The sequence below is a fragment of the Ambystoma mexicanum genome, chromosome 6q (assembly GCF_040938575.1).
Source record: "Ambystoma mexicanum isolate Mex_15411 chromosome 6q, UKY_AmexF1_1, whole genome shotgun sequence".
Lineage (NCBI taxonomy): Eukaryota > Metazoa > Chordata > Amphibia > Caudata > Ambystomatidae > Ambystoma > Ambystoma mexicanum.
In genome coordinates this window covers 750884648-750899837 of record NC_090937.1, presented here as the reverse complement: position 1 = coordinate 750899837, position 15190 = coordinate 750884648, and the positions used below count along the sequence as shown (strand labels likewise).

Below are 15190 nucleotides of genomic sequence, written 5' to 3'. Positions count from 1 at the left end.
CCTTGTACCTCCTTACTGTGGAGCTCTATATAGGTTGTGGTTCCTGCCAGGTGTCCTGAGACATCTTTGAGTATTGGGCCTCTTAAGTCTGTCCCTCCTGCTTCTCCTCCAAGCTTTTCAGAGCGCTCTATTAATTGGGGTCCGCTTGTGGGCAGCCTATTGAGTAGATTCCGCCATTATTGGGTGCATACACCCTGCTGGGTTGTAGGGTCATCAGCTCCATGGCCACAGGGTGAGTCGTGGGAAGGCACATCCTTAGTTGTGTGAGCAGGACATGCCGGCCTGTAACAGTTCTGTGGCGTATTTGATGAGTGCCAAATGTTGTTATATTGTGTAGGGAATTCTCCCCATAATGTGCTCCAGTGGCGCGCGTGTTGCGTTGGTGTGCTCTCCCTCCTGCAGGCCTCACATCGCTTTCTGGGCCTCCCCCCCCCCCCGCAGGCCTGGCGTCACTTTCCAGGCCGCTAGGCGCTGAGGTTGGCCCTCCTATCTCCCCCTACATCTCGCCGAGCTCACACCCGGCTGGGGCGCACCGGAGTCACGGCCCCGCTCTAGCGGCTCAAGGAGGCGGGGGAAGGCTGATGTGCGCCCGATCGGTGCTCGATGTTCCGGAGCGGCCCCTGCACTGCATCCCCGCTGTCACGTGTGAGTGCCTCCGTTCCCCCTCTCACCTCATGTGTCCAGCGTGGGCCACGGCTCGGGTCGCGGCTCAGTCGGGTCCGGTGGTCACCGTGAGCCTCTGCTGCCTCCGCTCCCAGCTCACGCTGTCTCCACGTCGTGTCTGCCGCTCATCTGTTCTGGAGCTCGGTGGTTCCGCTGGCTACTCCTCGGTCCGCATTTACTTCGGGGACAGTTCTAGTGCCCAGCTCTGCTGGATCTTCTGCAGGCGGGCATATGCGCCGGGTCGCTGCCTCTTGCCACTTGTTCTCGGGGTCCAGAGTGGCCCTCTGCGGCACCCCGCCGGCAGCGCACCAGGACCGCGGCTTTTCACTCAGTTCCCGCTGACGGGCCCCCGGGTCCTTGGTCTCGTTCAGGGTTGGAGATTGATGATTTTTTGCACATAGGAGCGAGATGGGGCCATCTTTCCTCTGCTGTCGGGCGCTCGTTCTTCAGCCCCGGGCCGCCATCTTGACAGGAGGCTCGGGTTGTCTCGTATAAACGCTTCAAACTCGCTTGCGGTAGCTCCACGTCGCTTCTCTTCTTCCCCGGCCGTGCCTTATGTGTTCCCCCACATCTGCCTCCTTTTTCGGCCAAAAACGGTCACATTTGTGGGGGGTTTGGGCCATGTTAGGAAAGGGGGTTGCAGAGCCTACCTCAGAGCTATCTGAACGGGTCCTCGGCCGGCCATGCCCCCAACAAAGAACTTTTTAAGAGTATACTGGTAACATTGAAAGGGTTTTGTCTATGTGGTAGGCTGTTAATAAGTTATAGCCGCATCAATGAGGTGCCATTTCAGCGTGACTGTGGAGAACCTTGGACTCTGGCCATTAAAGACTGCGACCTCCTTAGAAAAAAAGTTTTCACATGGCACAGACATATGCATTGTTAGTCTGGTATTTACTTTAGCATAGATGCAGATTATGGGTCTTTTTAAATGCTAAGCAGCCCATCCCAGTGTGCTGTGGCTTGATAGAGAAATGGACCATTCCCACACACTTGTCTGCTAATGCCTGCAATAAGACGTGACAAGTGGGTTACTTAAAAGAAACAAAGAGAATGAGGGGGAAATGCCTGCAGCCTAGATAGTCCTGCTGAGACATCCCTTTAACATTTTAGCAAGCCCTTGATCAGTGCTTTCCTGGCAGGAACAAACAAAAATAACCCTTAATTAGAAAATCACGGACAATTTAAAAAACACCCTTTTCGGGGGAGGGAGGGTGCAGGTGCGGCAAGTGCCGCCATAGCTGCTTCAATGTTGACTACTCCAGCCCTTCAAAGCCTAAGAGCAGCAGCAACTCTGGGCCTGCTACGAAAACCCAGAGACTCCAAGCTTTTCCCCGGAGACCCGGAGAAGAGTGTAATAACCCTGAGTCTCCGGGATATAGGTATACCTATAGTCCTGATGTAGGGCTGTATTTTGAACCCAGCTATTGTTTAGTGCTGAAAGGCTATATTTTGAACATAGTTACCAGTGGAGTAACTTTGCTGAAAAGGTTGGGGGGGGACATGACATCTGAAGAAAAGTTGCCCCAGCCAAATGAATGGGGACAAAATGGTGTGCCATGAAAGTTGGGGGGGAAAAACAACCCCGTCCCCCCCACCCCCCTGAAATTACACCCATGATCGTTACTGATAAGTGCCATAGGGCCTGTATTTTGACTTTAGCTACTGCTCTGTGCCTCTGCTTTGCAGTGCTGTGGGGCTGCATTTTGAATTTAGCTACCACTCCGTGCCTCTACTTTGCATCTTTTTCATCAGGTTCAAAATACAGGCCTTCAGCATTATAGCTTTAGAAAAAAGATACAAAGTAGAGGCACAGAGTGGTAGCTGAATTCAAAATACAGGCCTATGGCACTAAACAGTAGCTAGGTTCAAAAATAGTCCTACAGCACTATACCAATGTACTGTTTATTGCCGTAAACCTGTATTTTGAACCGAGAATACTGTTTAGTGCCACTACTTTACATATTTTCCACAGGTATAGTGCTGTAGGCCTGTATTTTGAACCTAGCTACTGCTTGAAATCCTGGTTTCTAAATGGATGGCGTAGGTATTCCTTGAGCAATCCTTGAGCACCTCCTTGTTAGAGTGCGATTCAGCCTCAAATGCAGGATTTAAAGCATATCCTCTTTGAGAAACTATTGTCTGTGACGAATGTCTCGAGGACCTTAAAGCTTATTAGAGGAAGCACTGGGATCTATTCCAAATCAGTTAACCATATATTGACCATGCAACAAGGGAGTGCATCAATTGAACTTAGGAAATGTTTTGCCTTGAAGAAGACCAAATTGGTCGATACACGTGTTGGCAAAACCTATAAAATATGCCCAATAAATCAAATTGATACTGTGAATACCTCATGTTCATTTATTACATATGATCGCAACTCTAAATCTATAAATTAGGGCAAGTGCATGTGATGCCAGCACTTTTCTCAGTTTACTCATGTGAGCATACCGGGCAGCATTTACTCCTTTGCACTGCAATGTCCAAATGAGAAGGGCAAAAGGTGGCGCGCATGCTTGTACGCCGCCTTTTGACCTTTACATTTGCACACCGCAGTGAAAATTACCAAAACTTGGTGGCCTGGACCCACTTACGATAAAGTGTAAACATAATGGGCCCTGCTGCCAAATTACACTTTTCAGCAAAATTAGCTCCTTTGTTCCTAGAGCAAACTATTCTGGAGCTCATGTTCCTGAAAAGTCTTCATTTGACAGCAGCGAGCCGTTACGTTTACGCTTTATTGTAAGGGGGTCCCTGCTGCCTAATTTTGGTTGTTTGCACTGCGAGGTGTAAATGTTAAGGGCAAAGGCGGCGTACCAGTGTGTACTCCACCTTTTTCCCTTCACATTTGTACTCTGCAGTGCAAAGTGAGTAAACGGTGCCTGGCTGTGTTCACAATTGAAAATAAACGCTGTCCGACATGCTTGCATGTTGGACAGCATTTATTTGGACAGCGTTTATTTGTAATTGTAAATTCTCCCTGCCACATGAGCATGGCAGGCATAGTTTACAATGCATCCCTATGGGGTCCACCTTCTTTATGCTTGTGCATTCAGCAGGCAGACCCCATATGGATCTCCAGCATTTTCACTGGCATGAAAATCCATGCCAGCGCAAATGCTGGGCGCATTTGTATGGCGGAGAGGTAGGAAGGCAGTAGAACCTCAAGATGCTTTACGCCTTCCTCTCCGCCATACAAATTAATGAAAATGGGGGGTGGCCAAAGCTTTTACGCGTGTTTCTTACGTTACGCCCCCCCATGAACATAACCCTCCCTGTGTACATTTAGACATAATTTGACCTAATATGCTGCTAAATATACTAACACATATTACAGCTTAATAAAGTAAACTGACCTGGCATTACCTTTTTTACGTGGGTAAAAGGGTATGTGAAGGGTGCAGAGCCATTTCATTTGTAGGTGGGGCTTCTAGTCCTTTTTTTACATTAAGGAAAGGTTGTAACCCTATGCAGGGGGTTGGGGAAAGAGCAGGAAGCGGTGGCGAGGGAAGTTGCCCATGGGCCAGGTCACACAATCAAATATCTCTTCATTGAATCCAAGCCTGACGATTTGGATAAACGCAGACAGCATTTTGGGAACATAAGAATGCCCACAATTATGTCTGTGATCGTAATTGAGCATTAAACCCTTTTGAGCAAGTAATGGGGTTGGAATCTTTCCTTACATTGGTCGCAATCAGGGCCGGATTTAGGGCAGGGTCACCCGGACGACTGCCCAGGGCGCCATTAGCCCCCCCGCCACGCCAGCTCGGGGGTCTTTCAAGTTCTCCCCCAAGCTGGCGTGGTGGGAGAAGGCATGGCAGGTGCCCTATTTAAATTAAATGCACCACGCTCTTGGTAACGGGGTGCATTTAATAACAATGGGGCGCTGATGCAATGTTGGCGCCCCCCCCATGACCAGGGGCTTGCGGGGGAAGGAGGGAGGTGCCCAATTTTTGTTTAGCTGCACTGGGCACTAAGTCTGTTAATCCCAGCCCTGGTCACAATACGTATGCTAACAAAAATATATATATATATATCAATTTGGACAGTTTCTGAACAGGATGTGAGCCTTTGGCTGTTTCTGCATTCAGTCTTGAGTGCCGGGTCTTCTGAAGTGCCGGCAGCTCGTGTGCGTGAGCTCGGCTTGTGAACAGATCTAGGAGTTTCCTGGGATAGCCCCTCGGCTCTGGGACAGAGCAGAGCCCCGGCAGCGCTCTCTGAAGAAAACCATTGGCGAAGCTCCACTCAGTCTTGTTCTGGCCCATTTACTACCCTGGCCCAGGTGCATTCATCCGATCACATAACTATGCTGACAACTTTATGCACTGTGTTACCAGTGTGCATGAAATGCCCCCCGGTCTCTGTGGAGCAAGAGGGCTGACCTATGGATCAGGCACCCTTCATTGCTGCAGGGATAGGATGGGTGGATCAACACAGCTAATTCGAGAGCGAGAGTCTACAGCTATGATGCCACAGTTAGCCACGGACTGTGCTGGGCTAAAGATTTCCCTCGGATACTCAATGAATAGAGGGGTTGCTGGAGTAGCTGATCTACTAGAGAAAAGGTCCTTGCAGTTTGAGCGGTTTCCGGTGCTTGCAGGGTATATCCTGCTCAGAAGTCCTGCCATCACTTGGCGCCTACCTACTGCTCAGGATTCCCACAGGGTTGAGCTGTACCGGTGCGGATCGGCATCTATACAGGTGCAGACGACTGCACACAGATTTCGCAGCGAGGTCAGTGTTTTTCGTGGCTGAGAGTGCTACAGCATGGGCTCAGAGGGGCCTTTATCACTAACTGATGGAATGTCCAAGCGCACAGTGTGGAATCGTGGTGAAGCTTTGTTCACTTACTACCGAGAAATATCAGCTTCGCCACAGACCTCCAGCTGTGAGTCAACCCCTCCAGATCCATGCGTTTGTTATTTTGGAGGGGAAGAGAAGCCAAGTGGGAATTGGATAGAACCTGCATTTATTGCACACACACAACTGTTTCTGTCTGCCTATATCGTTTGAGTGATGAAAATAAATTCATGACGGATGGCATTTAGTATAGGGTAGGGCCTGACTGAATGCCACAATGCACCAAAAGTTTTGTTTTAATGGAACGCAGGTGTGTCATTTCGGGGTTACCTGCATCTTCCTTCTCAAAGTAGCTGTGGTGGATCTCCAGACATGATCGATAAACCACATTTAAAATAATATGTTACAAAACGATACATACATAGTTGATCTTTTCATTCATTACAACAGTGAGCTTGGTGCCCTGTTCGTTTATCGGATCATTGCAGGCATATATAGTCTTTACACTTTGTCCTGACATTAAGTATAGCATGCACTGGTTTTATGATACTTGTTTTTGTCTTTGTGAAGCACTGCATTAATGATGCCGTTTTGTTCTCTCCAGAGGGACAGCTGAGGGTGGATGCCAACATATCTGTAAACCTTCCTGGTGAGAGATATGGGGTCCGGACAGAAGTGAAGAATCTCAACAGTGCTCGCTTCCTGGCAAAAGCTATAGGTGACTTTTATCATTTCTATCCGTTATGCACCTTTCTATTTGTTAAGCACTGTGGCTTCCTCGCCAGCATGGCACCTCCTTCCGGCTTAATCTCACATCTAAACTTAACTATTCGTATGTGAATACAATTCTGTACTTTCTAAAGCCCCTATGTTCCATTTTTCTCTTAGTGTGCAATGTTAACTTTTTTCTCTCGTTGACAACGCCCCCTTATGAAACCGTGTGCTCAGTGCTGCACAGAGTTCAGCGTCGTTAATACGCAGTACTAACGGCAGGGTCAAGAGAACCCATTTGAAACGTCCAAGGCAGGGTCGGACTAGGGCATAAAATTGTCTCGGGCACCAATGGAAAAGTGGCCCACCGTTGCAAATGGCAATTTATTTCTTTTGTGACAGAATGAGTACTACCCTAGGGAAGGGGGGGTGGTGGGGTAGGGGGGTTAGTACAATGTGATGCGAATCGTGCATTTTAAAGAATATTCGTTCAGTAACACTGGTCAAAACTACTAGCCGCATGGCGAAGTAACTGGCTCGCATGGGCCAAAAACAGCCCCACTTTGGCAAGAAAAACTGTCCGACAATAGCATTTTGCGTTTTTTGGTTCAGCATTGCACTATTAACCTACATGCCAGTCCGAGCCAGTTACGTGTGATTTTAGCAAATTAAATTACAGAGAATGCTGTAATACCGAAAATGTTATAATGAAAATTTTTTAATTTTTTATTTCTTTTTATTTTGGGGGGTTCCCCCAAACGTCCTCATTCCCCGATGCTTTTAAACCCACACCAACCCCTTCCCCACACTTTTTTTTGTTTTATTTATTTATAATATATACAGAAACATAATATATCAACAAGCAAAACTACAGAAAAAGAATGCACTAAAACAAAAATTAAAAGAAATCGTTAAACACGTTCCAGATCTTCTCATATGAAGACAATTTACATTTCAATTTGCAAATCAACTTTTCCGTCCTCGACAGGTTGTGCATCTACTGGATCCATTCCTCGAAGGAAGGAGGGACCCGACCTTTCGACCCATGAAGAATCAGCCTCTTGGCCACAATGAATGCCCGAAAAATCCACTTTTTAATGGCGGAGCTGACATCATCCAACCCAGAATCATCACCCAGGACTACCGTCCTAAAATCAAGGACACACCCTCCACCAGCAATCCTGACACACACATCACAGACCTTACTCCAAAAATCTCTGACCCTCACACAGCTCCACAGCATGTGTTCCAGTGACCCAACTTCCTGAAAGCAACCCCAACAGTCTTTACTGTCAGACATGCCTCTCTTATGAAGTGTTTCAGGACACCAATACACGTGATTCAGGATCTTGATTTGTTGAGACCTTTCACTCAGATTCAGCCAACACAAAGAGACGTTACCACACATATTCTTCCAAGCATCAATATCAATATCCAATCCTCTCACTCCAAACTCTCCGTAAATTGTCATTATTCCGATAATGTGACACAATTAGCTTGTAAAGCCTACTGGCCAGACCACCACTCTTCCCACTGGAATCAGTCAGAAAGGCACTCAAATCCAAAGAGTCAGACCAGTCCACCTCACCAACAGCCCTCTTCAGGCATCTATAAGCGGAGTCTGATAAACCATCAAAATTCCATCTCTCTCTCAGCCCAGCAGCACTCAACCACCGATCATCATTCCCCAAATCAGAGACCTGTTTAATATCCATCAAAAACCATTCAGGCCAAAAAACTGTCCTTGAATTATCTGTAATCCTTGGATTTAACCGAATAGAGGCACTCCTGCACTTAAATGCATCACGACCAAGCAATGACAAGACTGCAATCCATGAATTGCGCAAAAATGACGTTGCCAACATACTACCACCAGGAACCTTTGTATTATTGGTCAACAAGGCTTCCGGGCCCAGCGGCCCATAGGCACTCGACTCCGCCACCGCCCAGCTGTTCAATTCACCTGTCAAAAATGGAACAAAAGAATGAGCAGAATAGGCCAAATGATAGGCCCCAAAATTCGGTACCCCTAAACCACCCACTGGACTGGAAGCTGCAACTTCCATAGACTAAGTCTTGGAGGTTTTTTGCCCCATAAAAATTCCTGAACAAGACGGTCCAATTCATTCCAATAAAAACTCTTAATTTTCAATTGAAGCATGCTAGATACAAAGTTAATCCTGGGTGTTGTATTCATTTTCAGGGCATTGACTTTACCCCATAGGGAAGGATTAAGCAAAGACCACCTTTCCAAATCCAATTTACAATCTCGAATAACCGCACTCATGTTCTCATCAACCATCCTGGAAAGAGGATACGTCAACCATAACCCCAAATAACGCAAGCGTACATCACACCAAGTAAACCCCAGCCCCGTAACCAGAGTCTTATCACACCTATTCGGCAGAGGCAACACTCCTGACTTCAAGCGGTTAATTTTGTAGCCTGAACAATCATGATAATCAGACAAAATCCGCATCAGACAGGGCAAGGACACTTCCAAGTCCTTCAACACCAACAGGAGATCGTCCGCATAAAGCCAAGCCTTTTGAACAACACCCCAACAATCGACACCTTGCAAATTCGTTTAATTTTTGATGCAAATTGCAAGAGGCTCACTAAAATGAACAACAGAGGAGAAAAAGGACAACCTTGACGCGTGCCGCGCTCCAAACAAAAAGGTTCCGAAACCACCCCATTAGTCTTAACGTCAGCCGCTGGTCTGGCATACAGAAGAGCAACCCAAGATATGAAATCCTCACCCAGATTCATCCTCCTCAGTACTGAATACAAGTAATCCCAACTAACCCTGTCGAAAGCTTTCTCTGCATCAAGGGAAAGGACAGCGGCATCACAGCCCCTCCTATCCGCGATTTCCATGGTCAGTAACAACCTCCTAATATTACTAGATGTACGTCGATTTTTCATGAATCCAGAATGTTCCTCATCAATCAAAGCAGGCAAGAACTGCACCAAACGCATAGCAAGGACCTTAGCAAGAATCTTATTATCGGTATTGAGAAGACTGATCGGACGATAACTTGCAGGAAGATTACAGTCCTTTCCTTTTTTCAAAAAAACCGAGATAGAAGCATGATTAGTACTTTTAGGCTATACCCCATCCAGTCTGCTAGAAACAAACATATCTCTCAAAAACTCTAATGCCGAGTTCGGGAGGACCCTACAGAACTCACAAGGGAGACCATCTGGGCCCGGGGATTTACCCACATTCAGCCTTGAAATCGCACTTTTAATCTCATCAACCGTTATATTACCACCAAGAAGATCACGCTCATTATCTTGAATCTTAGGCAGGTTCAAATTGCCAAAGAAGTCCTCACCCCTACCAGTGATACCAGCCTCATTTCTATATATATCCACGTAGAAGTCACGAAAAATTTAGTTTTTTTTTCGGATCAAATGTAATTCTACCCTCCCGGTCAACCATAGAAGCAATTGCAGTCTCCGAGATCCTTTTCTTCAACCGGTATGCCAGCCATCTGTTACAACGTTCACCCTTTTCGAAATAAGAACATTTAGAATAGAACAAACCACGGTCTGCCCTCAGCGACAAAAAGTCTTCCATTTCTTTTTTAAGTTTTTTCAAAGCCGCTAATTTTACTGAGTCAGTTGGATCAAGCATCAGATCCCGAGAGAACCCACCAATACGTAGATCAAGATCTTGCCTTTTACGCTCCTTCTTTTTTCCGTTTACCACTAGGCAGCCTTAAACAGACACTGCACATACAGCATTTAAAGGCTTCCCACGTGTTCGCCACACTGACTTCTTCTGAGCGGTTCTCCACAACAAAATAGTTGGCTTCTGAAACAATCCGCTCTAATATATCATCATCCGATAAGATGGAGGTGTTCCGTTTCCATGAAAGTCCTCACACATCGAAATTTAAGTCTCAAATGTATCATAACAGGGGCATATCCACTCAACAAAATATTACCAATATCACTTGAGACAATACTTTCCGACACATTCCCACCCGTAAAAAGCATGTCTAGTCTAGAAAACACACCATGAGCACTAGAAAAGAAACTGTATTGATGTTTGTCCAGGTTCTCCAGACGCCACGCATCCTTCAAATTATGTTCCTCCAAGAGCGATCTAAGCGCCCGATGGTGATGATCACAACGTAGGACTCGCCTGACCTGACTTCTATCTAGCATCGGATCAACTACAGTATTAAAGCCCCCCCCCACGTAGAATATTAGAATTATTCAAATCTAAAAGGGACTGCGCTACCATTCTAAAAAAGGAGCCATCATCTATTGTAGAAGCATACACATTGCAGAGTGTCAACAATTCCCCCTGAATCTCAACCAACAAGGCAATCATTCGACCATCCTTATCCGCACACTCTCTCAAAACTTTAATAGGTAGTTTCTTCCAAAACAAAATGACCACGCCCCTTGACCTTGATGAAAAGGAAGAGCCATAAGCAGAAGCAACCCACTCCTTTTCCAACCTAGAAATTTAATATGCCAAAATATGAGTCTCCTGTAAGAAACAGATGTCAGCATGCATGTCCTGTAACATGTGAAACACTTTCTTTTTCTTTAACAAATTATTGACCCCATTCACATTCCAAGAGACAACACACAGATCATTGACTGCCCCACCTGTGCGTGAAGCCATCATTAAACCATGTAGGTCAAAAACCTCAAAAGCATTAACAGAACAAAAAAACCCTGAAAAATAATGCATATTTACATATAAACAAAAAACAAAAAGTAAAAAACAAACAGAACAGATAAGACTGCGAAGTCGATTCAGCCCAAAGAGCAATTTAAACAACATTCAGAACCATCCCCAGGACCTTTCCCAAGGGACGCAGAATCGAAAAATATCACATAAAAAAAAGTAGTCAAGTCCAAAAAAAAATGATTACCAGAAAAAGTGCAGAAGCAAAAACCACGGAAGAAAAATAGCAAACACACCCAAGAGCCTACAGCCAGCCCCCCTACCCCCCCCAATAAAACCAAAAAAACATTTTGAATCAGGCACCAAACTGAATCCACAAAATAGTTGAATGACAAAAATCTACTGTGATATAACATGCATCACACCAAAAAAAACCTAAAAAGGTGAGCCTAGTACTGTAACCAAATATACATAAAGAAAAACATGCAAAAGAGTAAAGAAAATGCAGTGTAAAACACCATATATGAGGCAGAAATCCATAGTCATCATCTATCATCGCTCCAATACACGTAAACATCCAGTTAGGCAAAACTTGGAAACCAAATCCCAAAACCAGCATCCTTGTCCCTTGTCCAAAAAACAAGATGATCCACAGTTGCTGCAAATGTCAACGCTGCCAGAATGCACTTGTCAGTGTGGCAGCCATAGGCGAGGGCCTTGCATGCAGCTCAAGAAGCCCTTCCAAGCGAAGGATGAAATGGATCAGATCTGTTACTAAAGCGCTGTGATGCAAGAAACATGACGCTACAAAATTTCCCTTCAATCCATGCACCGTAAAACTTGTGTAATGATCCGGATGTATTTCCAAGCCCTTTTGAAAACATGTTTGTATATCGATAAGTGCACACTATATTTGCTTTCCATAAATCGTTCACCATAAGCGAGTGAATTGCACATGGGATCTGGTGTTTGGGAGATATCTGAAGTAGCAGGGCAGAACAAGCACAGCAGCCCCCGGGCAGGACAATGAACCCGCAAGGCACATTGCGTGTTCCAGCCTCCCAAACATGCAGAGGCTGGGGGCCAATCAATACCAAAACCTCCAATGGCTCCATCATATCCCCGGAAACCGTCTCCGGCCCATTCTGACATACCTCGTAGTGTCTGGGGGCATGTCCTGGCGGAGACGCCATCCCGCTCCACCTCACAAGTCAGGCAGACTGTGAGCTTCACCAACTGCTTAGCCAACCATGATCCAAACGCTCCACTCTTGTGCGGCCAACCTGGAAACGAAATGCCGGCCCGAACAGCTGACTTGGGCCTCGGATGTGCGTGGTTACGTCACGAAACTCCAAAGAAAGGTCCTTTACTCAAACAGTGGCGAAAGCTGCATGAAGCACGGACCGAGTCTCGAGAAGGAATCCTGAGCAAGACGTAAATCCACATGACAAACGAAGGCAAGATGAAGTTCCAAAGCCTTATTTGAAACACCAGGTGTTTACCAATCCTAAAGATGTTATCAATGTCCTCCAACTTGATAGTAGTGCAATGAAAACTGTCCCTAAAAACTTGAAAAACCAAGGAAGACAAGTCTTCACCATCATCAGCTGAGTCCTCCACACCAACCAATCTGATGTTTTTTGCCCTGATCCTCAACTCCAAATCTAGGCGCTGTTCCTTCTCTTTCTTCAAATCAGACCTCAGGTTATTGTAAGCCTGAAAGCTTCCTGCAATTTCAGTGCTCATAGTCAGAGAGGACTTTTCCAAATCAGTGACCCTACCATCCAGCTGCCCAGTTTTCAAATTAAGCTCAGCCATAGGCAGCTTAATATCACTGACATCTTGGGCCACCTGAAGAATAGTCTTGTAGACATCTGAAAGGCTGGGGGTATCCTCCATCCCAGGAACCTGCTTGGGCTTCTTCGAGGCAGGGTTTTCAGCTTCACCAATCTTTTTCTTGGAACTCATTACAAATTCTTTATAAATATCTTCAGGGAGAGGTCCAGGGCAGTTGAGTTAAGCTGCTACTCCGCTCCCAGCCTTTCTAGAATCCCTTCCCCACACGTTTTAACCCCTTACCCTACCCCATATGCATCATTTTAAACAAAAATTTGATATTTTTTCCTTATAAAATGTTAGTTATTAAAGCATTCTCTGTAATTTAAACCGTTAAAATTAGTGCATGCCGTCCAGGGAGCCTGGTCCAGGGTGGTTCTTTTCTATACGTTAAAGAGCAGGCAGTACCTGTTTTTAAAAGAAAGTTCTTTTCCTGGAGCAATATGCATCTCCAATTAAGGATTTGGGTTAAACAGAATAAGTATTTCCCCTACTCCCATCTTTGGCAGATGTTTTTTACTACTTTTTATGCCAGCTTGCTTCGCACAGGCTAACCAGAATCTCAGATCTCGCCGCATGACATGTTTTGTCAAATTCTCGGTCTAATCTTGCAGCCTGTGCTTAAAAGGTTAAGGTAGAGAAATCTGCTTCTTGCAGTATGCAGCACGCTTGGAGGTGTGCCACACTTTTCCATGCTTTCAGTAGGATATGCCAACTGTGGCACAGGTTGTACCTCTGACATCGATTCCACAGGTGAAGGTCTTCAAATCCCTGTATACTTCACAATTTGTATCTTCCCAAAAATGTCATGTTTTGGGATTTGTTACATGCCAAGGGTATTCAACGGGCGGGTGGAAAGAGGCCCCTCTTTTTTTGTACTTCCTTTTCCCCTAAAATTACTTTCTTCCCCCTTTGCCACTGCACCACTTATAAGGAATGCATGGGCAACCCCCTTAGGTACAACTCCAGCATCTACAGACATTTCATGATACAGAGAGGTCCAGGAACAGTCAAAAGACTCCCAGAGAGAATATTTTCTTTTGAAAGTTTCCCTAAAAATGCATCTTTTTACATAGCCCTGGCATCCTTACTCTGAAGTTTAACGTTGCACATGGCATTAAGAAATGCAAGGCAGAGCAAGTTCTTTTAACTTGTGTACCTTGAACCCGTTGACTGGGACTACGTTGACATAAAGCATCTTGGAAAGTTATCTGGATCATTGAACCTCAGATAACAGTACCTGCAGGTCCTGCTATGAGATTGCCTACTATACAGAAAAAGTAAGACTCGTTGCTAATGCATACCTTCTTTCCACTGATTCCTCAACTCTTAAACTAGTTCCACATTCAGATAGGACTCAGAAACCTTTTCACAACCATGAGTGTGCATAGCACGTCTCAATACTCGCTCTTTCACAGTCACCACAGTTGGCAGTAGCAAAATGACAAATAACTGGAGCTGCAAAAGCCCTATGAACTTATTTCCTTATTTTTGTGCATCTAATGCCCAGACAGACACTTTGTATTTTTCCTACACTCTCTCACCGGACACCTTATCGTTTCAAGGTACAAGACTCTGAGCACCAGATGTCAGTGTATAGACTGCAGTGGTGCTGAATTTGTTGCCTGTTGCCATACCATGGCATTCACAGCTGTGCGTCTTGTAAGGGAATTCACCCAAAGTCCATCAACTATTGTGTGGTCACATTATTCACTGCGGGTCAGAGCGAGTTCTCATCCTCAACAGTGTCATTCCTCTACCTCCACCCCACCCCTCGCTTTATGGCTGAGTCTTTGGAGCTGGTGCAGTCTTCTCAGAAGAGGGAGAAGAAGAGGAGACCTCACACCAGGAGTGAATCCACATCTTCCAAGCACAGCTCCTTTTCTTTCGTTAGAAAATAGTGTCGCCGGACCATACTCTCTACTTAGCTCCACTGAAGAAACATGACATGCATTAATGGAGATTAGTAATGGAGTTCAGTTCACACTGAATCTTCCAACTCATTGAAGATAACGGCTTTCAAATGTGCCAGACCTATTGTCTTCAAACAGACCACAGTGTCATGGCTCTGATGCCCATTTCATAAGTGCCAATGAGTCCTCTATATGCTCCTTTGCAGGACAGTGAAAACTAACATAAACCCCACCACTTAATGTCTAAAGGCTCGGACCAGATACTGGTGCTGCATCCTCTGCCTTCAGCCTGCGTGCTGCACATTTAAATAGTGAAACCAAAGCTATCACCAGCACAATATTCTTGGCACCATCCACTACTCTGTTTCCAATACTGCTTCCAGCAAAGTTATCGGTGTTGCCATAGTACCCTCCTCACATCTCACCTGTACCTGAGCCATGACCCCCCAGCTTATTCCGGTTTAACTGTGGTTTGCTTGGCTTGGCATGAGAACATCTTTAATGAGGATGGTGGCCTGGTCCTCTCTCAGTTGGATTGTATGGGTCCTGGAAATGTCAGGTGTGAAGACCCTGAAGAGGTTGAAGTGGAATCTCTGGGTAATACCAG

The 15190-nt window shown here is 45.7% G+C and overlaps 1 protein-coding gene across 1 annotated transcript in view; it reads left to right on the top strand.

Annotated features, from left to right (window-relative positions):
- GATB (glutamyl-tRNA amidotransferase subunit B) overlaps window positions 1–15190 on the top strand; it is a 1295211-nt gene that overhangs the window by 558606 nt on the left and 721415 nt on the right. Inside the window, exon 6 of the mRNA XM_069631274.1 lies at window positions 6074–6187. Within this exon, the coding sequence (XP_069487375.1) occupies window positions 6074–6187 (114 nt within the window). The remainder of the gene's footprint in view (window positions 1–6073; window positions 6188–15190) is intronic.